Here is a 27,183-nt window from a genome sequence, read left to right as displayed (position 1 = left end):
AGAGAGGAGCAAAGACATGAAAGTGTGGCTTACTATGAGCGCTGAATCTCGACCCAAGGAGATGACCGTTCGGTTGACCGTCCGCAGAAGCTTCTCCATAATGACCTCAATATGCCACTGAGTTGGACCCTGACGGACACACACAAACACACAAAAAACACACAAACACACACAAAACATTTTAGGTTAGAGGAGGGCATACTGGTATCCGCAACTAGGAAATCAAAGGTGGACAAAAGACCCAAACTCAGAGGCAGGCACAAAACTACTCGCACACAGAGCAGCCCAGACACATGCACAAAAGGAGATGTTGGCGGAGGGTTCAGAGAGAGCAACAGCACCAGCAACAGCACCAGCGGCTCAACACACTGATGCTCCATAAGTGGCGGCGCTATTGATCGGCCCTCTGTAGACGGACACCAAAGAGCAGACAGACGGAGCAGTGCTCCACGGAGGCGCATCCTGGCACGCTGGACAGCCATGGCTAATTACCAGCCTTCCTCCCCCGAGGCACCGCTGTTTGCTCAAAGTTTTACAACAAGCCAGCGGGGGACCAATTTCTCTTTTTCAATACAATAAAGAGTGCCGGCGATGACAGTATTGAACATTAGCGCACAGGCCTGCTAGATCCACACTCTGCCAGCTCCCGCTAATGAAGCGCTTTTTTTCTTCTTCTGCAAGATCTGTTGTTTTTTCCTTCTCTGGGTGAGATCTCCCGCTATTCAAGAACATGGAGGTTTTGATCAACAAATGATCGTCACAGACTAATGGGAAATATTCTCTGGAGGATTTCATGATTTTTTTTTTTATCATTTCGCTGTGATCAATCCTGTGTTATTGATGGTTAAGTTGTTCAAACTGACTATCAGTATCACAGGTGGAAATCTTCACTGGTTTCACCATTCACTTACTGTATTATTTTAAAACATAGGACTTGAAAGGATTTTATTTAAATGTATGCTTAAAGTCCATATTTCTATTCATAAATACAACCTCTAAGATTTAAATTCTATGTTCCTATTACACATTTTATTAAACAACGTGTTTTTCCAAGTTCAAGCTCAAGTTCAGTTCTACTTAAACAGCATATTTTCATACATAATGGTACTTCAATGTGCATTCAATATTTTATAAAAAAAATTCAAGAGCTAACTTTTTTATTTTTCAAAAGATTATCCATGTTGAAATAAAAATTATTTTGTAGCCCAGTGCATTGTAATGCATTAATTAGTTCATTAGTTACGAAGAATTAATTAGTTGCTTAAATTTAATTACATTTTTATAATCTACAAAATTGTCCTGCATCAATGCAGAATCTTTCAAATGAGGTACTCGGTATGCACAAAGGCAGCTCCTCTCTCGGCTGTCTTTAGGTGTGGAATACTGTGAACTCAGGCTGGCCTATCTGTGGGGAACTTTCTAAAAGCTTAGGAGATATCCCTAAGAGCTGGGTATTTCTCCACGGTTCAACAGTTGGCCGCTAGCTCTGTGTGTGTGTGTGTGTGTGTGTGTGTGTGTGTGTGTGTGTGTGTGTGTGTGTGTGTGTGTGTGAAAAAGAGAGGGAGTCTGTGCTGTAGTGGGGAAACCATCACAAGACCACTTCTCGCCAGACTTTAAATTATTCACACTGCTATTTCAGTAAGCTCCAACATACTCTGCGGAGGCTTTAGCATACTGCTGTGTGTGTGTGTGTGTGTGTGTCTGAGTGGGTAAAATGTGTGTTTTTGAGTGTGTGTTTGTTTGGCTATGGCAGGTGTCCATGCGTCATTGCTGACGTGCGTGCGACGTCATTCAGCTTTCGTTATCACTACAAAGACGCCTTCATCTCAACGCCGTGAAGGAACACAAACCCTACAGAGCCAGAGCACCCCACCTACCTGCCCTCAGACCACACCGCAACACCACACCATCAGCAGAGGAACACACAACCACACACACACACACACGTGTGCGTCTCTCTCTCTGTGTGTGTGTGTGTGTGTGTGTGTGTGTGTGTGTGAGCAAGAGAGAGCGAGAGAGAGAGAGAGAGTTTTTTATATATGTGTGTGTGTGCGTGTGTGTGTGTGTGTGTGTGTGTGCGTGTGTTTATAAAGAGTGTGAAGCCGTTCCTTAACTTGTTTAATAAAAAAGGGGCTTTGCCAATGAGACGCTCCATTATTCAAATGGTGTCCATGAAATAATCATTTGTTTCTGATGTGTGCTGGAGTGCAGTGATTAACTGGCACAGACAGGACAGGGGAAACAGAGCAATGGGGAGAGCTGCAGTAATGAAGGTTATATTCCTCTATCCAAACACACACACACACGCACACACGCACACACGCACACACACACACACACACACACACACACACTCCTGCTTGAGGTCTGAGATGATGAAACAAGCCATCCACAACCACACATGTGTGTGTGTGTGTGTGTGTGTGTGTGTGTGTGTGTGTGTGTGTGTACTCACCACATCAGTGCGGTAGAGCACCTCAAGGATGTTGCTGAGGAGTTGGCAGCAGGCCTCCAGCTCTTCATGCTGCTCCAGGTGCAGCTTTAGCTGTTCAGTCATCAGGGGCAGCAGGATCTCCCTACAGTCTACACACACGCACGCACACACACACGCACACACGCACACACGCACACACAAGGAACAATGTTACTCTGGTGTTACATCTGAATACACATTTCAATATCATGTTCCTTGCTCCTGTAGAAATGTGGCAAATTGCACACATCCCAGAGACATAATGTGATGATCCTGTGTGGTGTTGTGATCCATGCTCTTTTCCGTCTCCCCCTGACTGAGTAAGACTAGCTTCACACGATATTGATATTAACTGAGCAACACCAGCTCACACACTTGGATCACAAAGCAGCACCAAAGCAGTGCATCACCCACTCCAGCACCTGTGAGAAGCCCCCCCCTGATGAGAGCGCTGCAGGGTATGTGGGCAGGGCCACGTCAGATGCACTTTCACTTTGATCTGTTTCGAGCTCATTCCACCGGCTCTGGCTCCCCCAACACAGAGGTGTGCTTATGCAGGCCTCCCATCATGCTACAGTCCCAACCACACTTAGCCTAAAAGGGATTATCCAGGATAAAGTGTGGATTAATGCTATTAGATGATAAATAAGCAGGCCCTCGGCCCCTTTTGTCAAAAAGACGTAAAGCACAGAAACTTTGTGCTTTACTGGAATTTATTCTACAATGAGGTTGTCCCATTAGTTGTGATAATGACTCCAAAATAACACCATTTCTGTCATCAGGTGCTCTAAATGTGCAAGACTGAGCTGGCACCGAGGCTGCAAGGTAGAGGGTGGGAAATGTGCACATACACACACACACACACACACACACACACACACACACACACACACACACAATAACACACATTAACACACACTAACACACACTAACACACACTAACACACACTAACACACACTAACACACACTAACGCACACTAACGCACACTAACACACACTAACACACACTAACACACACTAACACACATTAACACACATTAACACACACTAACACACACTAACACACACTAACACACACTAACACACAAAGAGAGCGAGGGACAGAGTGAAAGAGGCAAATACATGGGCAATATACCTGCGGCACGAGGGGGAGCGTGGAATTATCATATTTTTTATTAAGGCTCAGACTGTGCTGGACTAGTGCACAGGAGCTGAAATGAAAGCTGGCGCCCGGGGGCCAAACAGCAGACAGGGACCACAGCTACTGCCTCAATTACAGGCCGAGCGCGTCCACTGGGAGCCTTCCATCGGCCCCCAGGGGCCCGGAGAGGTCACGCTGCGCACAGATGACCACCGCCATCCAGCCAGAAGAGGGAGGGAGCGAGGGAAGGGAAGAGGAGAGGAGAGGAGAGGAAGAGAGATGGAGGATGGAGGTGTGATGCCAGGTTGGCCATTATTGCATCCACTGCGTTCCATCCAAACTCATTCTAATTAGAAGCAGAAGCCAGCGCGAGATATTTTTCCCATTACATTCGACTGCGTGAACACGTGATGGATGAACCACCATCCCTCACTCCTGCCCCTGCTGCTCGCCTCTGGACACCAACACACTTACACTTTCTATGACAAGATGAGAGCAGGTGTGCGTGTGTGTGTGTGTGTGTGTGTGTGTGTGTGTGTGTGGAGGAAGGGAGAGCCATCCTGATGGGCATCCCGCGTCCCCTTTAAAGCCACCCCTGCGTAAGCCCAAACGTGGAGCTGGTGAAAGTCACAGCGGACACCTGTCCCAGTCCGGCCCATATGTCAGCGCGGAGACTAACGCGATGACTGTCATCTCCCTGTGCGCTAATAAATGAAGAAGGGAGGGACGCGCGCGGCCGTGTGACATGACACAGACGGATCTGCCCCGGCGCTGGGGATGAGGCGGCCGGGGCCCGCGCGTGATGAATGGCGCGGGAACTTTCCTGTAAACACCATCCCTCACGCCACGCGGCGAGGTGAGCAATGAGACGCCGCCGCGCTCCATGGCAGCTCGCCCTTGCACTGAGCCGCCTCCCAGAGAAAACTGCCGCGCCACACAATGGCGTTGCGCTGTGCTTTTGCTGCGCTTTAGCTGTGCTTTTGCTGCAGGGCGATCCGGGGCGGCTTCATCGGCTGCCAGATTGATCTGTCAGCCACAGGCTACGGAACCGCACTCGAGCATCTGAATGGGGCTTCTCAATGACGCCGGGCTGGATACGGCTCACAAACCCTGGTTTTGTTCAACTGAAAGCAAACGAATCACCCCCCACAGATGTTCCCGAGTCCCATCGAGAATCTCAATATTGTCTAATCGCTAGCTTACACCGAGAACATAGCAATCTTTGTGAAGAGCTAAGGACTTTTCAATCAACCGAGCAAACTGTTTCGATTAGAAATGTGCTGATCAACACCTATTGGCCACGTCATTCCTAAAATGCACAACATCTATGAGGCAGGCATCCATATAAATGGAGCAATTTGGAGACTTAGATGAGCTATGGGACTATGGTAGCTGCAACCAGTTGGGATGCTCTCCCTGTCAAATCATACAACTAAGTGGAATAAATAAATGAATTTGGGGTTAGCTAACAGCAGAATGCTTGAAGGTTATCTAAGCAGTCCGTCGGAAGGAAGAGATTACGGAGCGCTTAAATCCCCAAAATCATTAAATCCCTTCTGTGAATGATTAAAAAAGCAATGAGAGAGAAATGTGGAATATTTCAAATCTTTTTGAAGAGAAGGTCATGTGCCAGCCGCTCTCTGTCTGAGGCATGCTAGTGTTTTCCCATATCAATTACAGCATTAATTACTGCTGCTTAGACTAGCACTAACTATTGTATTTTACATTCTGATTTATTTCCTATTAATGTTTTCCCATTGTTATTTAGGAAAACACTAAACACTAGGCCATTTTTAACAGAATAAGAGAGAGCAAAATCCTCCCCTCTTCCCACTACAGAACTTAACTCAAGTACAAGACACTGTGTCAAAGCTAAAGCTAATGAAGTATAAGCTAAACATAATGAAGCTAAACACATATAAGCAATGCTTGGCCCGGTAATTGAAAAGTATTTTCTGCAAGCAGCGATATTGACCATTCCCTGCCGGGGGAGGTTTACTGAGACAACAATCTGTGTAACGCTCCAGAATCGCATTAAAAATCCAACATGATCACTAAAACACTAATGGAGACGTGATTAGGACCTAACACCTGCAAATTAACATCTATTAAACACAATTAATTCCCACAAATTATAATAATGTTGCACTGATAACGCGCCACCTTGGAGAAAGTGACCCACAGGGGAGCACTTGACTACGGCGGGCAAACAGAGCATCTCTCCTGCGAGCACAGCGCACAGAGCAGCGCCTGCCAGCCGGGTCCGGCCCAGGGCCGCGCCGAGCCCAGTGCAGACACCGCAGGGGCCGCCACCCTGACTCAGGTGGACAGCCGGCAACGCCGTCTGGTGCAGGTTAGGGAGGTAAGCCGTCTGACAATCATGGCTTAAAGCGCAGCAGGAAATACCACGTCTCAAATAAAAAGCAGTTGTGTAGAGTGTGGGTGTGGAGGAGGGCTCTGGGAGGTTAAATCATCTTGCAAAGCTGCAGCACAAAAGAAAATCTGCTACAGTGGCTGTCATCATTGTGTGGAGATGCTTAATGCCTTGTTTTGCCAAAGAGCTCAAATCCTTCGTCCCCAGGCCTTACACCTCTTCACTTCACCTGGTGTCAACTCAAGAGAAGGGTGTGTGTGTGTGTGTGTGTGTGTGTGTGTGTGTGTGTGTGAGTGTGTGGCAGACTGGAACTATCAAGGTGGGCCATGACTGCGCCCCTCCAGCGAAAACACATACACACACACAAAAAATGGCTGACACCTTTGTTCGCTCCTGCTGAGACTGTCTGTAAGCAAAACATGCTCCCACACTCCTGTTCATACCTGGAGCACTCCCAAGTACAGAGGACTGTTCCATCCCAGATGAGCCACTTCTGAAGGGAGCGGAGAACAGAACCAATCGCAAAAGCCCTTTTGCAAACCTTTGGAGCCGGATAACCTTGGGCTTAAATGACTATGGGCTTACATTAGCATGAATTCTGTGTAGCTACTCAACGCTGAGCCCCGAAACAGTTGTTTCACAACACAACGTAACCGACGGAATAAATAAACATGTCCATCAAGGTAAACTCGCCTAATTGAATAAACGAACAACATCACAGATCACCTGCTGTAGCTTTGCATTCAGGCAGAGATCTCTGTAATCTAATTAAGATGAGTGGGGAGAGAGAGAGAGAGAGAGAGAGAGAGAGAGAGGGAGAGAGAGAGAGAGAGAGAGAGAGAGAGGGAGAGAGAGAGAGGCAAGGTGCGGTGAGGAAGAGAGGTAAAGAGAGCGGAAGGCAGCCCAGTGGATGATTAGACATCCAGAGATTGTGCATCTAGCTGGACGCTACCTGTGGTGCGTCCATATGTTCTCCCTGTTCGAGCACATTTCACCTTGGGATGGCACACCCCCTCCCGCCGCCCACTCTCCATCCGGCAGCTGGGGGCAGGGAGGTGGACGAGGGGGAGAGGGGACCGGGGGAGGGGAGGGTCAGAGGGTAATTAACACCCCCATCGCTTCCCAGAGGCTGCCACACAGTGTCCAGAGTGTGGAGAGCGACACAGAGACAGAGAGAGAGAGAGTGTGATCAAGAGAGAGAGAGAGAGTGTGATCAAGAGAGAGAGAGAGAGAGAGAGAGGGAGGGAGAGGGAGTGTGTGAGAGAGAGAAACAGAGAGAGAGGGGGGGGGGGTGGGAGTGGGAGTGTAAGAGAGAATGAGAGAGAGAGAGAGAGAGAGAGAGATAAAGAGACAGCAAATCCCCGCTGCTAGTGTTTTATGAGGATGTGGCTCAGTGCTCCTGGAGTTGTAGGAATGGAAGTGCGCTGCAGCTCTCGGGGGTTTTCACACCCAATCAGGCTGGAGGTGTCTGAAACACTCCCCGCGCGCGCACACACACACACACACTCGCCTCCTCCCCGCCGCACCGTGTCTGCTCACCGCCACGTCCCAAACACAAGCCCCCCCACCGGCGCTCAATGACAACTGTTACGTATGTACACAATCTGTTGGATGGGGAACAATTTGCTGCCGTTTCCCCGAAATGAGAGATAATGAATAAGTAATGGCCACGAGACAGAGACTAGCTCTGTCAACAACAGCCGGCACTGACGCACGCCATCAGCTGTTGTACGTCCAGAGGCGGCGGCGGTGGTGACCGATGGAGTGTGGAATGGCCGGGGGGGTGCGGGAGGATGTTTGTCACGGCCCTGACAGGCCATAATGCCCACACTGTCACCAGCTCAAGGGCTGCTGTTACCAGAGCCTGATCTGAGGCCTGCTGCTCACCCTGGTGACACCAGCACGGCAATACCATCCCAGGGCACTCAGCAGTAGTGGAGGAGATAAGAGTAACTCCTGACACTCTCCCTTTCTCTCTCTCTCTCTCTCTCTCTCTCTCTCTCTCTCTCCCTCTCTCCCTCCCTCCCTCTCTCCCTCCCTCTCTCCCTCCCTCTCTCCCTCCCTCTCTCCCTCCCTCTCTCCCTCCCTCTCTCTAACTCTGATCTTCCTCTCCCTCTTCTCTTTGTATTGATCTACACTTTCCAAATGCTCTCGAATGAACAGAGAAAAACAGAAAAAAAATTTCTTCATGCAATGAATAAAAAAAGCAGGCGCTAAGAAATAACCAAAGAGGTGCTGGTGAACAGCTCATTTATCTTGAAACATGGGCATTGGGGCCACCGAGGCGGCTTTTCAGAAAAGTCCGCGGCGCACAATCTCGCCACAGCGCTAACATGAATGAACTCACACTGGGCATGTGAGCCGGGCACAGGGGAGCGTGGGTGGCACGGCGGCAGGACGGAGGGCATTGTATCGAGAGGGCACGAGTGCGGAAGGCATTAGCGGCGTGCCATTGAGCGAGCGCGGCGGGGGAGCGCGTATCTGCGCGCGGAGAGAAAGCTCTCCCATCGAGCAACCTCGCGCTTGTCATGGCCCCACAGGGCAGCCCCACTGTGTAATTGCTCATTTAAGATCAATGGTAATGATCTTTGGGGGAGCGCCTGCTCGTTGAGCGCAATAAAACGATATTCCGAACAGGCCGGGGAGCGGGAACGCTGGCAGCAGCGAGCTGCTTTAAAAAGCCGAGGAAGGTGTGCTTATGTAAACCGCAGCTTCCATTGACTGACGCCTATATAGATCCTACTATATGTTCCATCAACTCATGTCAGGCATACAAACTAGTCTACAGAACAGAAGAGCACACTGTTCACGTATACTTAGGGAAATGCACACAGCACACATTGTTTATTCATCGCCAATTGTTCATAGCACTGGGGTCAGACATTTAAGAGAGAGAGAGAGACTTTGAGTGCATGTGTTTGTGCGTGCATACATCTGTGCATGAGAAAGGAAGGGAGGGAGAGAAAGAAGAGAGAGAAAGAGAGAAAGAGAGAAAGAGAGAGGGAGAGAGGGGGGAGAAAGAGAGAGAGAGAAAGGGTTGGGGGCAAGGGAGAAAGAGAGAGCCCTGCCAATCAACTGTGCCATCAAACTAGCAACAGAAAGCATATGCAAGGTTAGCCATGCCCACAGCAAGGCTCTCACCCCCCTCAGTGGGCACATGCTAATCTGTGTGGCACAGACCTCTGCCAGGCACGGCATGCTGGCCTTCTCTAGCCATGCCAATCCTCTGGGCACTTTGGTCTTTCCAAGCAGCTAGCAGTCTGACTAACCCTCTCACTCTGTGGCATTTATACCACAAGCCCACCATCATCAGGGAGAGAATGGAGGAGAGAGAGAGAGAGAGAGAGAGAGGATGAAAAAGAGGATGAAAAGGAGAGGCTGGTGATGAGTGGTAGAAGGAAAGAGAGAAAGAAAGAGAGAAGGAGAGAGAGTGAAAAGCAAGAGAGAGAGGAGGGGGTGAGAGTGTCCAGAGCCCAGTGAGTGCAAGGGAGCTGGCTGTTAACAGCATTAAGACAGCGGGATCAGGAGAGATAGCACAGATAAGCACACACACGCTCCACACACACACACACACACACACACACAAGGGATTAACACACCAGCCTCCTCTACTGAGCCACCACAACCACTGGCATTCCTACACACCTCACACATGACCTTTATCACAGGGGGGGCACACACACCCAGGGGATTGGCTGTGTGTGTGTGTGTGTGTGTGTGTGTGTGTGTGCTACATTACATTACATACCGTGCTGCGTGAAGAGGTCACTGTCAACAATGTCAATCATGCAGTTCAGCTTCTGCTTCATAAGGCGTCCTGCTGGGACCTTCAGGATGAACTCCGTAAACAGTTTACTGAGAGAGAGAGAGAGAGAGAGAGAGAGAGAGAGAGAGAGAGAGATGAAGAGAAAGGGAGAGACACAGAGAGGGAGAAACAGAAAGATAAGCAACACACAAGAAACGACAACAATGCGGAAAAAAAAACGACACAAGATTACAATTGATCAGCGGATCATCTGAAAATCCAACACAATCCGACACACTGCTGCGCAAAGCACACTGCACTCCACACAACCCCTGCAGTGGCACTACCTCTGGATGACAACCCTCTCATTGTGTGTGTGTGTGTGTGTGTGTGTGTGTGTGTGTGTGTGTGTGTGTGTGTGTGTGTGTGTGTGTCAGCTGAGGTGAGTGGCGCAGCAGGAGGGTCCAGTGCTGGAGCGGGCAGTGTGGGGGCTGGAGCGCTGCTGCTGCTGCTGAGAGGAGGGGAGCGGAGCGGGCCGCTTGGCACGGGATGAGAGGGCGCGGGGATGGCAGGCGTCCAGCCGCGCTGCCCACTGCCCGTGGGGGCTGCCAGCGCCCCGAGAGGCGCCCACCCCCCCCCCCCCCCCCCCACAGGAGCGCAGGACTGACTGACTACGGGGGTCTGCCCCCCAGCCCCTGTGTCTCCAGCACAGAAGAACAGAGACAGAGTCAGCCAGACAGAGAGAGAGAGAGAGAGAGAGAGAGAGAGAGAGAGAGAAATGAAGAGACAGAGAGAGAGAGAAAAATGAAGTGATGGAGCGAGAGAGAGAAAGAGAGAGAGAAAGAAAGAAAGAAAGAGAGACAGGGAGAGAGAGAGAGAGAGAGAAACAGACAGGGATGCTGAGTGGAGAGAGAGAGATGAACAGCATTTGAGTGCTGAGAGGAGGAGGAGAGGTCCTTCACTATCTATCCACTACTGGACATGAAAAGCTTTACTGTTCACTCTGTGTGTGTGTGTGTGTGTGTGTGTGTGTGTGTGTGTGTGTGTGTTGGAAAAGTGAGCACAGTACTGAGTGGAGTGAGAGAAATGTGTGGGGGAGAGAAAGGACATCAGGAGATGGACAGACTAGGAGGGAGAGAGGACAGAGGGGTGTGGTGTACACACACAGCACACACGGCCATGGAGCTCACATCCCCTCTGCACGCACGCACGCACACACACACACCCATACACACACACACACACACACACAAACACACACAGGGAGACAGGGAGGGAGGGAGGGAGGGAGAGAAAGAGAGAGAGAGGGTGGGTGGAGTGGGAGAAAGAATAAATTCCATGTCAAGTGACTATCATGGTATCATCAATAGTGAATTAAATAAGAAATGGCCTCCAAATAATGTATGTGTGTGTGTGTGTGCATGTGCGTGTGTGCGCGCGCCTGTGTGTTTCTGTTACAGTTGATGAAGCCCATCGCTCAATGTCAGTACACTTTCCCTTGTGTCTACGAACACTAAATGACAAATTGTGTACCTGATAGCCACTTACATTACAATTACAGTGACAGAGAGCCAGACGCAGGCAGTCTGGCCATACATGGACACTGCAATAGAAGGCAGCCACTCGGAAAATACACCTAAACAAAATGCATCAGCACCCCTATAGCCTGCAATATAGAGCCCCCGACAGGATATTAAAAGGCCATCAGAAACACAGTTAACATGGGCCCGTATACATGGTGTCCACTGGAGGAAGGAATATGATCACTTTCCAAGGAACTGCAGACTGTGCAGCCATCATTCCCTGCTGTCCTGAGGTACCTTCATGGAAGCTATTGAACAGCATGGGCAGCACTGGGCCATTATCTTTGCGTTTAGCATGCCAAGCATTAGGGTGATATTTAGGAGTACAGTGCAGCTCCTCCTGAGTGTGCAGCATGTACAGCACTAGTGAGGGCACACAGAGCGCAGCTCCAAGAGCGCACAGAGAGAAGCACACGGAACTGGGCCAGTCTCTGGGCCTCTGCTCAGGCTGCAGGGCTTCCTTGTCTGTTTGGTGTGCGCCTTCAACCAGATACGGTGGGGGCTGTGCAGGCTGTACCGTCCAGCACATTTCAGCGCTCCCCCCTGCAGGCCACAGCCAGGCAGCAGAGCTGTGTGTGTGTGTTAATGAGGAGGCCTGACCTTCAGTCCCATTCCGCCGGCTACGGTGGCCCAGGGAGACAAAAGCACTCGCAAGTCAGACGGCGTGGCAAAATACATTTGAGAGTTTAGTGGGTGAGTAAATGTGCATGTTTGACTTTGTGTCTGTGTCTGTGTCGGCGTGTGTGTGTGTGTGTGTGTGTGTGTGTGTGTGTGTGTGTGTGTGTATTTCTTCCCCCTCAGCTGCCTCGTGAGAGCCCAGCCAAAAATCACCTCTGTGCCAGCAGGCTGCGCACGGCACATCAGCCCAGCCCAAAAACAGTGCCAGCAGCACACAGCAGCTTCCTGAGGCAGGCAGACGGGCAGGCAGGTGTGTGTGTGTGTGTGTGTGTGTGTGTGTGTGTGTGTGTGTGGAAGTGAGAGGGGGGGGGGGGGGTAACAGGACATACTGGGAGAGTAGAGGCACTGCACACGGCAGACTAACGGAGAGAAATAGTCTCAGGGTCCAGATCCAAAGGGCTAAAAAGGAAGATGGACTGCGTGATAAAGATGTGCATGCAGAGGGTTGTGTGTGTGTGTGTGTGTGTGTGTGTGTGTGTGTGTGTGTGTGAGTGTGTGTGAGAGAGAGAGAGAGAGAGAGAGAGAGAGAGAGAGAGAGCCGAGGGGAGCCTCAGCAGCAAGGCGAAGGGATTCACACTCCATCACGCACCACGGCGCAACGACCTTCACACGGCGAGGGTCGTTCCCTCCTCTCAGGCTGCAGCTCTCTCCAGCCGAGCAACGGCTGCACCCAGAGACCACCAACCCCAAACCCCACCACCCCCACCAGCACTCATTCCACCACCGCCATTCTTGTTGTTGTTGTTGTTTTTGCTGTTGTTGTTGCTACTGCTGCTGCCTGTAAGCCCACCCCTCCTCCCGGACGCTGGAGAGGATGCAGCAGCAGCAGCAGCGGCGCTCGTGATGAGACATGCTGCCGGCGGTCCCCCTCCTCTAACCTCTGCGTGACGGACGGGGGCCCCGCCGCTCTCCTCGGGAACAGCCCCCCGGCTCCAGCGCTGGCCTTCTGGGAGGCTGCTATCTGAGGGGGGAGATCAAAAGAGCCGCGCACTCCCCGGTTCCGCGTGCAAATGAAAAACGGCAGGGTTCGGGAACGCTGTCTTTGAACATCGGGCGATAACTCTGCCACGGCGAAGAGAAAGCGTCGGGGAAAACAAAAGCCGAGGCCCTCTTGGTATGCTGCTCGGGCGGCGGCGGCGCCCGATGCTGTTTGACAGCGACAAAATGCGCCGCATGCCTCCGCTGTTCCCTCGTTCGGCGTGGCGCGGAATAATCACAGCCTGCATCGCCGGGCGCGAGGATATCCTGTTTATCCAGGCGGCCCCCGGGGGGAACCTGCGCGCCAGCCGCGTGGCATCTCGACAGCGCACTGCAAGCAGCCCTCGCCGCACGCACGGGCACCGCTGTTTGCTCTTAAATGGGATTTGGCTAACGCACACACGCACACACACACACACACACACACACACACACACACACACACGTGAGCATGCAAGACCTGTACAAGGCCGCCAGAGAGACATTCCCATGGAAAACAGTGGCAAATCTCCCATCAGGTGCGGGTCTGTGCACTGGGGAGTTTTCCGCCTTAAGCCAAGATATGAATTCATGCATGTTTCCAGAGGCCTGTGTGTGCATACGTTGCTGGAGGAAACAGGCAGCACCGTCTCCGATCACTTCTGCACACCTCTTCCCTCTCTCCTCTCTCTCTCCCATTCACACAAGGCAGGAGAAGAGGGGGGCGCAAGGAAAACAGTGATTTAATGTGCTGATCCTCTGCAAACAGCGGTGGCTTGTGTCTGTGCTGGAGTGGAGATAATTGTATGATAATGGCATTCGTGCGAGCACACAACAGCCAGCGCACCGGACCGGGCTAAAGAGCACCGCCGCCATGTTACCAAGGCAACTTGATCATGTTTAACCAACCTCAAAGCGCTCCCTCCTCCCACACCACCACCAGTACACCCCACACACACAGACACACACACACACACACACACTTCGCCCCAAACGCTCTGCATCACCTCTGGAGAATTGAACGAGGGCGAGAGCCGGAAGCTCGCCCCCTCAGGTGAGCGCAGGAGATAATCAGTTGAGCCCACCATGCTGGGGGAACAACACAGTATCCAATCAGCTGTCTACAGCACGGCCACCCCTCATGCTAATCAGGGGGAGAGAGAGACACACAAAGACGCAAGAGACGCCATCTTACACATGAGGGCTCATTTCCCAAGGACCCTTAGCACAACTTCCCAGGGTGCATGCTGTTCTCCCATCTCCTGTGTGGATGCAGTAATACTCCGACTTCTAATAACAGAGATTGACTCTCTCTGAATCTTTGGATGAGTGCAACTTTAATTTAGTTCCATTTCTGAGCTTGGTGCTGGTGCTGGTGCTGTTGAGCTGAGCCGAGCTGACAGTCTGCATTTCATTTCACTTCTGACAGCCTTGACATTGCATTAAAAACCCTGCTCAAGGATCCATGTCTTCTAAGAGCTGCCTTTGGGTATCATGCTTAAAACATGGTCATATATATTCATAGGCCATCGTGTGAAACACTTCAAAGGGATATTCAATTACACTCCTCTGCTGTCAAAATTGCTTTCATACTTATTTCTGTGTATTTGTGTATATCTGGATAGTGTACTGTTGTACGTCTTTCATGTAGCTCCAACCAAATTGCCTTCGGGAAATTAACAAGGTCTGAGTTAGTCTGAACAATTCCCATAATGGCTGCAATGGGGGTTGGTGTGCATTTTATCTATGTGATTAAAATGTTGCATGAAGACACAGCCAGCTCTGCCCTCACAGCAGTGTGCAGACATCAATCAATCAATCAATCAATCAATTGCCCTTCACCTTCTCTAGAAGGCAAGCTGGGACTTTCTGTTGAAGTGTTTTTGAAACATAAAATGCATCAGTTAACTTGGATGGGGGATAAAAAATCGATGACACATGCATAACATCAGCAAGTGATGGCATTAAGACCAAACTCACCTCAGCTCCTTTGGATCAAACACCAGCTTGACATCGTTGACGATGGTTGGAATGTACTTCAGTGCGGCACCCTTGGGGAGAGAATACACACAGACTGATTATTGTGCTCAAGTACTTTCAAACAGCCTCCATGATACAAGCCAAGACATACAGCATCAATAATAGACCACACTGAAACTGTTACCATGGAAAATAACTAAAAAAGCCCTAGACTAAAAAAAAAGTCAACAAGAAAAGCTTCAAGATCTAAGCACAAAAGAAAAGCTAGCTGTAGACGCTCTGAAACTGAATAGGTATGAAAGTCTTTCAACAAAAGTAACATCAAAGAACACAAGTTTATAAAGACTTGGGTCAGAGCCGGGTCTTCAATGAAGAATGCATGAAGATGGGCCAAGCAAACGCTTCTTCAGATAGTGGTGTGTAGTCGTGTGTCCAGCACACAAGTGATCAGTGTCTAAGCCTATGAATAACTCTGTTAGTGTGTGCGTGATCAACCAATAGCCACACACATACACACACTCACTCACACACACACACACACACACACACACACACACCCACACCACCCATGCAGTCCTGTCCATTGCAGCAGAATGGCATTTGGGTGGTTATGAATGGCCTTGGATGGCTGTTGGCCCGCGGGCACTTGTGAGTGACTGGCAGTGGAGCGCGCGGAGTGACTGACATTTCAATCCCCTCAGCCTCAGCAGCTTTGGGCTGGCTTTGGCCGTCTGCGGCCGTAATGAAGCCGTCAAAGGCGCCGGCTGTCTGATTAAAGAGCATCCTTTATTAAAGGCAGCGCACGCGGGCGGGCGGCCGGCGTTTAAGGCGACGGGATGCTGAGGGATACGGAGACCATGACTCGGCAGATGGCGGAGGGATTTTTTCCGACCTGCTCAGCTGCACTCCTGCCGCTCCCCGCTATGCACACACTTCCGTTGAGGCAACACTCGCATGACAATGGGCTGTTTTAGGCTGGGTGTGAGCCAGCGCGCGTGTGTGAGTGTGTGTGTGTGTGTGTGTGTGTCTGTGTACACAAACTGTTATTAGTTTTTCAATTACTATGCACGTCTATTGTAATTAGAGAGCGTTCAGAGGAAGGCGGCCTGCCGAACGGCCCTGATTACTGCACGGTATTTAAAGAATGACTGGTTGGGGAAAGGTGGCGGCTGCATATTTGCCGCTGTAATGGCTTTTCCCAGGCTGGGTTCAGCTCCCATCCTGATGCAGTTCATTACACCGTTAGTAGCTCTCTAATTGAAGTAATACGCTGAAACACTAGCGGAGCAGGGGGCAGCGTCTTCCCAAAAACAACCCAACTCGTGGAGTGAACCCAAATAAAAGCCCTTTAGAGGTTGGCGAGGCTAACTCGTGCATGGGAAATGAAGGATTCAATAAGGAAAAGAAGGATTTGGATGATATTTGCATAGCAGAACTGCACAATTTTACAAGGCGAGAGTCGTTTGACTCCTCTGTTTTTTTATTGATTTAACTAGAGGAGGAAATGAGCCTTAAAGGCTTAAATGGCTGTTTTATCTTTATGTCTTTACTGTGCGCGAGCACACACACACACACACACACACACACACACACACACACACACACACACACACACACACACACACACACACACACACACACACACACACACACACACACACACACACACACACACACACACACACACACACACACACACACACACACACACACACACACACACGCTTTCACAAGGGTGGCCGTTTTTAACAATCAAACAATCAAACATTACAGCTTGCTGCCTCTCAGTCCTGTAAACAGTGACGGGGAGACTGACCATGAGAAATGCAAAGCACACCTCGCAGCCAGCCCAGGTACACAGCACCAACAAGAAAGGAATTAGTCTCGCCTCAAATCTGGGCTGTTGGCACAAGCGTGTCGATCTGACTTTGAGCTGCCGGCTTTGAGCTCACTCGTTATTCAAGCGTTTGTTGGGTGTGGGGGGTGGGGGTTGGGGGTGGGGGTGTGCAGACTGTGGCGTAAAGACACATCAGTCACGGAGGCACGGTGATTTCTCGCACGCCAGCCACTTCTTGGGCCTGCTTTGGGGTTGAATAACAAGGCCCCTTTTTTCAGCCCATCCCTCCCTGTAATGGGGATTTCTCAGTGTTTATGTGCCACTGTAAAGAGGAGAGAGAGAGAAGGTGGGGAGGGAGGGAGAGAGGAGAGAGAGAGAGAAAGAAGGAGAGAGAGAGAGAGAGAGAAAGAGAGAGAGAGAGAGAGAGAAGCTCTCTCGCCCACTCAGAGTCCCGTGGAACGGTACGTATGGCTCTGTTACACAGAGGCATGGGAAATGCGATTAGAATTCTCCAAGCGTGTCTCCCTGGAGGAGCGCCTCTTATTGGTGCTCTCTCTTCCCCCACCTCTGTCCGAGAACATCATTAACACCCACCGACAGCTCAAAGAAAAGAGTGAAGAAAGGATATTTCTATCTCCATGAGCATAAGGAATTGTTAATGGCCAAAGAACATTACTTTTCTTAATACTGTGATATTTTTCTGTGTTTCTGTTTTGATAGGTTCAGTCAGAGTTTTTCTTTCTTCCGAATTTTTATTTGTGTTGTTTTTTTTCTCAGTAAATTTGTGTCAACGACTCCCAGGACAATGAAAGACTGGGCTGCACCAAACTTGGTGGGCATGTAGCCGCATACGGATGACACAGAGCCATTGTTGATCTGTCGCCCACCCGCCGCCAGGCAGCCTGAAAAGAGGGTAGGACAGGCAGAGTTTTCTTTGAATATCTTGAACCATAGGGCCTATGATGAACAACTTATCTTCGTATATGTGTCTCAACGGGCCAGGTCAACCCATCCTATACTCATTTGAGGTATAGCGCCACCTAGTTAAAGATGAAAACGCAAAAATGAGGCATGGCAATCGCAGGTATCTGTGGCTGACAGGTTCAAAACTGCATGAAATTTGAAGTGCAGGATCATTATGAACGCATGCCAAGTTTTGTGGAATTCTAGTCATGGAGGGCTACTGTAGCTCACCTTCACACATCCACACACACACATATAAAGACAGAGACACACACAAGTCACATGCACGCACACATATTCACGCACATGTCACATTTTGTACCACTTTGCAGGACATCTAGTTCTATAATATGATAAGACTGCATATAATGCAAATGGTGTCCAAATACAGTAGGTGCTCTTGACTACTGCCATAGGTGCCATTTGGGAAGTGGCTGTGCAGCTCGGAAGACCAGGCTGAAAATATATATCTTCCTCACAAGTGATGCTTTTATCAATACCATCCAATTACACAAGTGGAATAAATCAAGAGATTGTGTAATCCTCTCAATAAAACCTCTTATGAATATGGCTTTTCCGGTAGTCAGAAATTTCACTTGTGAACAGTCCAAATCAGTGTGCTAAGAATCTTAATGTGCCGCAGACCTTTTCAAGGTTAGAACAGTGATATAATCCCTGCAGGGAGGCTGGGATGGCCTTTTTTTCCTCCCTTTGACAAATGTTTGATTTGTGGCTTTTCACAAAGCGCCTGTTTTACATCTTGATTATTAGAGCAGGGAGATACAGGCTGCTGGCTTCTGGCAAATCACATTCACCGAAAAGAATGTGTGTGCCTGTGTGTGTGTGTGTGTGTGTGTGTGTGTGTGTGTGTGTGTGTGTGTGTGTGTGTGTGTGTCCTGTCCTTTTCCATTCCCATACTCTGGCTCTCAAACATACAAACATGGACCCACACACGCACACACACCATGCAGGGACAAACAAAGAGGTGCACAAAAAAATTGAACAAAGGCAAGCACACAACCATGTCCCCTGCCTAAGCGCACACACACACACAAACATCCAAACACACACACACACACACACCAGATGTTTTGCAGAATGCTGTATGGTGATAAGGCCGCACCCCAGCTGTCTGCAGGCACACATAGGCCAGGCTTGCAGGGGGAATATGGTGAGTCTTCCATCAGTCGGCTCCTCAAGATCAATTTTTAATTTACTGGCATTTCAGCTAATATCTGGGCCAATTACACACAAACTGCCTCTGGATTGACTTCCACCTCTCTGCTAAGGATCTGATCCCCAATTGTGTGTGTGTGTGTGTGTGTGTGTGTGTGTGTGTGTGTGTGTGTGTGTGTGTGTATGCACTTAGCTTGGCAAAAGACCTAGGGTGTAAATCCTTAACAGCCACAATGCTAGAAGTCATGGGCATTTCAGGAGCACAGCCCTTACACATGTAAACACACACAGGAGGAGACGGATGCAAAAGTGTGCCAGAGTGCCAGAGTGAGGCGGCGGCGGCCATGGCAGAGTGAAGGAGAGCGGAGTGTGAGGAGAGACAAGGAGCAGAGCAGAAATACCTTGAGGAGGAGCTAGAGGACAGGAGCCCAGAAGTGGTGCCCTCAGCCACACAGGAGGAAGCAAGGGCACAGTGCAGAATGAAGAAGAGAAGAGAAGAGAAGACAACACATACACACAAGCACACAGCAGACACAAAGTACACATACACAAACACACAGAGAAAGTTAGAAAGTACAGAACAATCAAATGTGCATACACAAGAGATTCATCTACGGAGGTTCGAGACACAGAACTACAACTAGACATGCAAATGACAAGGACACTCGAACAATCAAACTAGGAGAATAACACACACCAGTATGCGCACACACACACACACGCACAGAGAGGCAAACATACATATGCAAGTGAGACCACTAAATGAAACAGTAGCAGTGAGAGAGAGAGAGGAAAGAAGAGAGAGAGATAGTCAGTTCATTAAAGACTGTAATGAAATATGAACCAAATAGAGACACCGTCAACAGAAAGAGAAGACAGTGTTCAGGAAGGAGGAGAGAGAGAGGGGAGACACTGGCTTCTTATTAAGCGCATGCCTGTGTCTTCCAAATGGCACAATCATGCTCTTAATCAGAGAGCCAATCTAGGTAGTTAAACACATGCAAGAGAATGAGCACAATCTGGTGGATGAGGGAGACCACACTCTGCATCCTCCCATCCAATAACACACAAGCATCCAGGCAGAGGAAACACAAGGAGGTGAGCTCACACATACTTCACAGTGCCCATGGAAATAGTATGCCCACTAAAAACACAGGGAGGAACAAACCGGGTTAAAGCTGCCTTTTGAGCTCCGGATATCACAGCATCATTGGTACCGTACTGGAGTGGACCTACACAGCCACCTGTGCAGCAGTAGCCATAGGTGGACACAGGAGGGGGTGACCTGAGGAAGAGGCCTTTTCTGGGGGCTCACCTTGACCATGCTGGTGTTGTCGGCGCTGCTGTTCATCATGCTGTTGAAGGAGGTGAAGAGGTTGCGCAGGGACTCCATGAAGTCGGCCTCACCTTTGTTCTCGTACAGCCTGCGGGGGAGCCAGAGAACACATCACCGACCGCAACGCAGCAACAACACAAGATCAAGAGACCTGCTGTTTGCACACGCCACACACAAACACACACACACACACACACACACACACACAAGGTAATACTGCCAGATGGCGGGCTCTCCATCACACACAGACACACACGAGCGCACACACACCTCATTCACTCTGTAGCAGCTCATCCAACCTAAGCATCAACCAACATCACACACACACACACATACACACACACACACACGCACACGCACACAAAGCCTGCCCCAAATTTGTTCCCTATGCTAATTCAGGCAGATAGAAACACTGGCATCCCATTTGCATATAAAACAAAAGGCGGATGACCCCGAGCACACCTGCCTTCTGGCACCGAGGAGCCGCAAACTTATTATGGCCTGATCAGCACAGCAAATGGGCCACTGATGGAGCCAGCCAGCGGAGGCAACCAGGACAGCCTCTGTGTAACCTGTCTGCGTGACAGTTTCTGTGTGTGTGTGTGTGTGTGTGTGTGTGTGTGTGCCAGAGAGAGAGAAGCAGGGAGAGAGGGAGGGAGAGAGAGAGAGAGAGAGAGAAGGAGGGCTTGTGTGTAGATGAGTCTAAACATGTGTATATGGTGTGTCTGTGGGAATGTGTGTGTGTGTTTGTGTGAGTGTGTGTGTGTGTGTGCATTGAACTCCCCACCCTACCCCATCCCTGGAGAAAGCATCATCATCGGATACGATGGAAAGCTAGGAGAGAGAGTGTGTGTGTGTGTGTGTGTGTGTGTGTGTGTGTGTGTGTGTAGGCTGTCTGTGCAGCATGCAGATAATTGTGTGCGTGAGATGTGTGTGTGGGCGTGCCTGAAGACTGGACACGGCGGCAGAACAGCTCCAAAATAGACAACTTAGTAAAAGTCTGGACCGTAATGACCGCTCGCTCTCCTAACGCTCCCATCACTCCTGTGTCCAGACAGCGCCGCATTGTCCCAGCGCAGCGAGGGGGAACTGTAGCATCCATCTCAGTGGGCATCCACACACACGGGCGTGGAGCGGCCCTCCTTCAGTGCATTCTAATTCCAAACAAATGCAAATGCGTGCGCGCGCGCCTCCACAATGACCCATAAATCTCCGCAAACTGGGTATTAACGGCAAATGAGGTGGTTGGGGGGTGGGGGGGGATGCAAACTAATGATGTGTGTCAAGCACTCGCACGGCCCCCCCGCGCAGCCAGCCTAAGCTTTATCGGAAGAGCCTATTGATCAAAGCACAAGCAGCCCTCTCTCTCTCTCTCTCTCTCTTTTCTCTCTCTCTCTTTTCTCTCTCGCTCTCTCGCTCTTTTCAGCGGGCTCCTAGTGATGCCCGCCCCGTGTGGCGCAGGGGAGGCGTCCGGCAGGCTCTGGTGATGCCCGCCTCACGCTGCTTCACAGCCAGGGAGGGGGTTAACGAAAACATGTTGAAAAGAGGAGGAGGTGCTGGTGGCAGCAGCACTTTGTATTCGAACACCTGTCTGAGTGAGGATGGAGGCTTTTTGTTATTCTTTTACAAACATGTACACTCGCATATGGAGGGAGGGAGACACACACACACACAGGGTTGTGTGTGGACAAGTTGTTAGTCCCAGCAGGCCTCCCACCTCGTGTCTCTGGGTGATTATGGCCTCCTCTCCACCATGTCACACTGATGTTCCACTAGCCAATCCAAGGGCCTGCCCACCTACTACTACTGGACATGCAGGCACACACACACACACACACACACACACACACACACACACACACACACACACACACACACACACACACACACACACACACACACACACACACACACACACACACACACACACACACACACACACACACACACACACACACACACTCCAAAGATAACACAAGCTTTTCTCAAGCCTCACCATGGCACTACTTTGATTACTGTGATCAGCATGACTGCCGCACATAAAAAATGCCCACGGGGCTCTTTCATCCCCGAGCCCTCATCCTCCTCTCACTGCCCCCCAGACCTTGGGCTTCACGTAAAGAACATGGACAGTGTGCAGTCCAGCAGACAGGTAGGGCCATGCTGCGGCACCCCTGCTGGGCTAGTGCCTGTTCCTATCACAGACGTCTGCTGCTATTCTGGGTCACACCAGAGAGAGAGAGGGAGAGAGAGAGAGAGAGAGGGAGAGAAAGAGAGAAAGAGAGGGAGAGAGAGAGGGAGAGAAAGAGAGAGAGAGGGATGGAGAGAGAGCGAGAGGGCAGCCTGTCCTCTTCCCACCACACACCTACCAATCAAATCTTTCACACTCAATTAGGCCTCGGGGTTACATAGCAGCCCCCTAAACAGCTCTGCTCTCTAAAGGAGCCGGCTGAGTCGTGTAGCCGCTTCGCTCTCCCACACACACACAGAAAAATGACCAAAAAAAATCCTCCCCACAGATGACAGGAGGATCTGCTCCTGTGGTCCTCTCACCCGTCCACTCTCTGACACGGGTCACCATCGCTGATGGCAATCAATCTTTGGCACAGGTGCGATCACAGCCTGGCCTGTTCAATTAGGAGGACGACCTTTCCCCACCGCGCTCGCCCGCAAATAAAGTGCAAATGAAGTGGGGTCGCGCCATTTATGGGGAAGAGGGGTTATCTGGGGGGACATATTGGAATTCATAAGGTGGAATTTAAACATGGCGAGTGACGCTTTCGGCGTTTTAATTAAAAACTCATCAGTGGTGCACACCTGGCCTTTTCAATAAAAGCAAATGCAATTATGATATGACAAATGCTTTGCTAATTCTACAAAAGAGCACTTGTTGTGGCCATCTCATTTGCACCAGGATTAATCACAAAAGCAATCAAGTTGTTTCAAAGGATCAAAAGTCCGGCGCACTGACCCGTGCCGCAGGTGAAGAGCAATTACAGGAGGAGATGGCCACACTGACACAGCACAGCAGCCAGTCTCCGCATAGTGCTGACAGCCCGACTCAGCACTACTGCACTCCTAGCGAGTACACTCGGCTTTGGCTTCACACTCAATAGCCCGCGCCAGCCAAACCCCACAAACGTTCTCCGAGTCATTACAATGAACAGTCTGTTCTTGACAGATACATTCAACTTAGTTGATGCCTTTCCCATTTACACATTATACATGGCAAACACCCCGGCCCGCGTTCCCTTAACTGCTTTGTTCAGCGAGTAAATAGCCAGGGGAGGGAGCGAGTGGAACTCACTGATTGAAGAGCACTCGGGAGCGCACAATAAACTTGAAAATGTATTCCAGCGCCTTCATGGCCTTGAGGAGCTGATCCGTGAGCTTCTCTGCATTGTCCACGTAGTTCTTCAGCACCTTTGTCAGTTTCCTGCAAACACACACAGAGACACACGTACAAACACACACACATAAAACGCATTTAGTGTCAATAGGTGGTTAAGTGAATGGGTTGAAAACAAAACCAACGTGAATGACAACTCAGCGTGAAGGCTGTAGTCATGGCGATGGGGCCATGGTGGAGGCGGACTCACGTGTAGGCCAGCGTAGCGCTGAAGTGTTTCCGGATGTAGGTCTCAAGGACGGGGTTAAAGTGCTGGAACTTTCTGTCCGCGATCAGACCAATTATGAAAACCTGTCAAAGATGGCAAAAAAAGACTATTATTACCATCTTAGTTGTATTTCCAGAAATGGCCGAACCAACAACAGAAATAGGAGAGCCCACTTTGTACAAATCTATGGAGGTCTAATAGAGCACATAAACAAGCCTGTAGCGGCTCCCCTGAGGAAACGCTGAAGTTATTTAGTGGAACTCTGTGCTTTATGAACGATGTCCCCCTTATGCAGAGCATGAAAGGACATGAGGAAGAGCTTAGAACTCTGTACAGTTGATGTCTCTATTGCAAAGGGCTCTGACTGAGCACCTAGTATGAGAATCAAGCGATTTACTGGCAGAATATGCTAACAAATAAGGCTAGAGCATGTTGAGAAAGGATTAGCATGTATTTAATTGTGCCAGGGAGTCCTTTGCTAACAGTCAAATCCTGCATCAAAAATGTGGGAGATGCTCCACCTAGCCAGAGTGATCTAACACTTTCAGTCTGTTATTCACAGCAAAGTTACAGAGCCACATCATTTAGGCAGACCACGGATGGAAATTAACTTTCCTATTAGTTAAATAAAGAGGAAAATTGAATTGAAAATGATGAGAAACCAATGTTTCGTTGCCAAAAAAGACAACAAAAGACAGAACATTCCACTCTAAGCTTACTAATGAGAAGATTAACAAATAGCAAAAGATGAAAGTTAAATAAGTCTGCAAGCTTATGAATAAATAGTGGGCAGGCGAGCGAGGATGAGATCCTCATTTGACTCCAGCGGTGCTTTGTAGAGTGTGCGGCGGAGGACAAGCAGAGGGCACAGCTAAGCCCTGTTTGGGCTGCACCGCCTCCCATCGCACATGATGGGACACTTCCCAGGGAAGAGATACTCCGCATTCCTTTCAGGTGTGTGTGTGTGTGTGTGTGTGTGTGTGTGCGCTCAAAGTCTCCGAAAGACTCAACCAGCCAAGACATGACGTACTCACAACAGAGGTGAAAGTATGTCAGGGTTTCACTTTCAAGCTGTGATGTGCAGGCTTGTTTTGCTATGATCAGTATTACATGTATCCCCATACGGTGTTGCTTTGTCATTCAGGTTTGGCATTCATATATGTGAATATGATATGACTGTATAACTGTTTTAATAGTGTTGGCAGATAGACATGAGGGAGGTAAAACAAAATGAATAATAATAAAAACAATAAGAAAATCAATTTTTTTTAAAGATAGAAATGAAAAAATAGAAACGTTCTTACCAAAGCATCAAAAACCAGGGTATCAAACGTGTCACTGTCAGAATTCTCCATCATGATGTTGAAGAGGGCATCCAGGGTGTCTTGCAGGAACTGATGGGCACATTTGCAAAGGGAGGAAGGTTAGCACAGAGAGGGAAAGTGTCCATCTCACTGTCATCTCATGTAAATCTTCCTGACGAGGTCAGCGCCAGTCTTTACGCTCTTTGATGCTGGCAATGCATGGGAGGGGGGTACAGAAAACAGCCAGTTTCATACCACTGTCAGGATGAATTACAGTCAAGGCATTCTAGTGCATGGCCATTGTCATTCAAGTGCTACACTTCAGGGAGGGGGAGAGAAATGTGGGCGTGTGAAGGAAAGCAGGATAAGCAGCAATCCAACACTCAAGCTCTGAGCTCAAGACAAAACAGAGGCTGAAGTTGTTGGTCCTAAACATTTGAGAGGCACACTATGTAGCCACCCATTTCCACTCCATGGCCTCTCACTAACAGCCGACCCATGTATTGAGGTGTAATCACTGCTCAGCTCCCTCAACACGGATCTCAATGGTGTGGAGCATCCGATCCTTCCATCATTCAAACATGTCTCTCTGGAGCTTGACTACCGCCTTATTATCAGATGTGGCAGAAACTCACTAAAAGCCTGCAGCTGATGCAAAAACACAGCAGGTTGCACATTTACACCAACAAAAAAAAAAAGATTTTTCCCCCATACTTGCTTCTCTTCGACAACTCCCTGTCAGAAGAAGAATCAATTTCAAAAGACTCCTTCTAAACCCTGGAACCTTCTACTAAAGCCGGAGAGGCCGAGCTCTAGACCTTAGGGATTTGCTAATCCCACGCTGCCCATCAAGAGCTCATCAATCTCAAATTCTTTTTTTCCAAGAGTGTCAAAAATGGTGGTAGCTTAAACACCCATTTCATCGCTAATACGCTCACAATCACTCAATCAAGCTATTAATAGGACCCCTATGAGTATATTAAGATCCCCGGGCCATTTTATTTGGAGGCTGTCATTACTCTCTTATCTTCTCGTCTCCCTTTGCACGTCACTTCACTTCAAACCCAATTTTAGTCAAGAGTTTTGAGGGGAGGGGGACAGTGAGAGTGAATGACAGCTCTTCTCTTAACAACAAATAAGCTCTGAAAGCCTTGTTCTGGGTTGAGGGAAGGACTGCAGGGTTTAGAGAGGGACTGCTTTTAGACCAATAATATGTTCTCGGGAAGAGAGAGGCAGGGAGAAAGAAAGATATAAAGAAACAGTGTGTGTGAGACGAGTGAGAAAGTAAGTGTGTGTGTGTGTGTGTGTGTGTGTGTGTGTGTGTGTGTCAAGAAGGAGAAATGTAAGGGTACAGCTTTGAAGCTGAAGAGGTGCTGGCCTTGTGAGCCAGCCTGGAAAGTGCAAAGGGAGCGGGAGAGAGATGAGAGCTGTCAGTCACCTGCTCCCCTTCCCTCGGCCATCTCCGTCTCCCCAGCAGCCCCTCTCTCCCACCACACACCACACAGCCCAGCCTGAGTGCACTGCACAAATACACAACCCACAGGGGCCACTCCAGTGCACTTCCTGCTGCAGTTCATCTGAATAGCATATTGCCAAAGTTCCCATGGCATGAGTGTTGATAGCAGGGATTTGCTCAGGATGGAAAAACAACTCTTGTTGAATCATGCTACCACAGCCCTGCCCTGCCCTGTCAACGCCTCCCCACACACGCTCCAGTCAAACAAACTGCCTACGTATCGCCATAAAGTATTTCAGCTATTCCTGTCCCGGGGCCAGCCGTTTGGTCTCAGCAGGAAGAACACCGATCAAAACAAACCTCTCCTAGACACATGGAGTGCTTTGATGGAGCGCTGTGGTGGTGTGGTGGAGATATATGTTTGTCTGGTCTGTAAGTGTGCATATCTGTGTGTGTGTGTGTGTGTGTGTGTGTGTGTGTGTGTGTGTGTGTGTGTGTGTGTGTGGAGATACAGGAAAGCACTGCCAGCCATGAAGGTAGTGAAGAACATCATGGCAAGGTT

General features: G+C 49.5%; 1 protein-coding gene across 2 annotated transcripts in view; it reads right to left on the bottom strand.

Moving 5' to 3' along the window:
• dock1 (dedicator of cytokinesis 1) overlaps positions 1-27,183 on the bottom strand; it is a 215,155-nt gene that overhangs the window by 127,743 nt on the left and 60,229 nt on the right. For both annotated transcript variants that reach the window (XM_062525877.1, XM_062525878.1), the window contains exons 20-27: positions 25,166-25,255; positions 23,844-23,944; positions 23,552-23,680; positions 20,224-20,332; positions 14,933-15,003; positions 9,738-9,844; positions 2,456-2,583; positions 34-129 (exon numbers count right to left, since the gene is read on the bottom strand). In XM_062525877.1, the coding sequence (XP_062381861.1) occupies positions 34-129; positions 2,456-2,583; positions 9,738-9,844; positions 14,933-15,003; positions 20,224-20,332; positions 23,552-23,680; positions 23,844-23,944; positions 25,166-25,255 (831 nt within the window). The remainder of the gene's footprint in view (positions 1-33; positions 130-2,455; positions 2,584-9,737; positions 9,845-14,932; positions 15,004-20,223; positions 20,333-23,551; positions 23,681-23,843; positions 23,945-25,165; positions 25,256-27,183) is intronic.

This window comes from Sardina pilchardus, chromosome 22 (assembly GCF_963854185.1).
Source record: "Sardina pilchardus chromosome 22, fSarPil1.1, whole genome shotgun sequence".
NCBI classification, from domain to species: domain Eukaryota; kingdom Metazoa; phylum Chordata; class Actinopteri; order Clupeiformes; family Clupeidae; genus Sardina; species Sardina pilchardus.
Note: the sequence above shows the minus strand (reverse complement) of the source record. Positions and strands in the feature narration are given on the sequence as shown.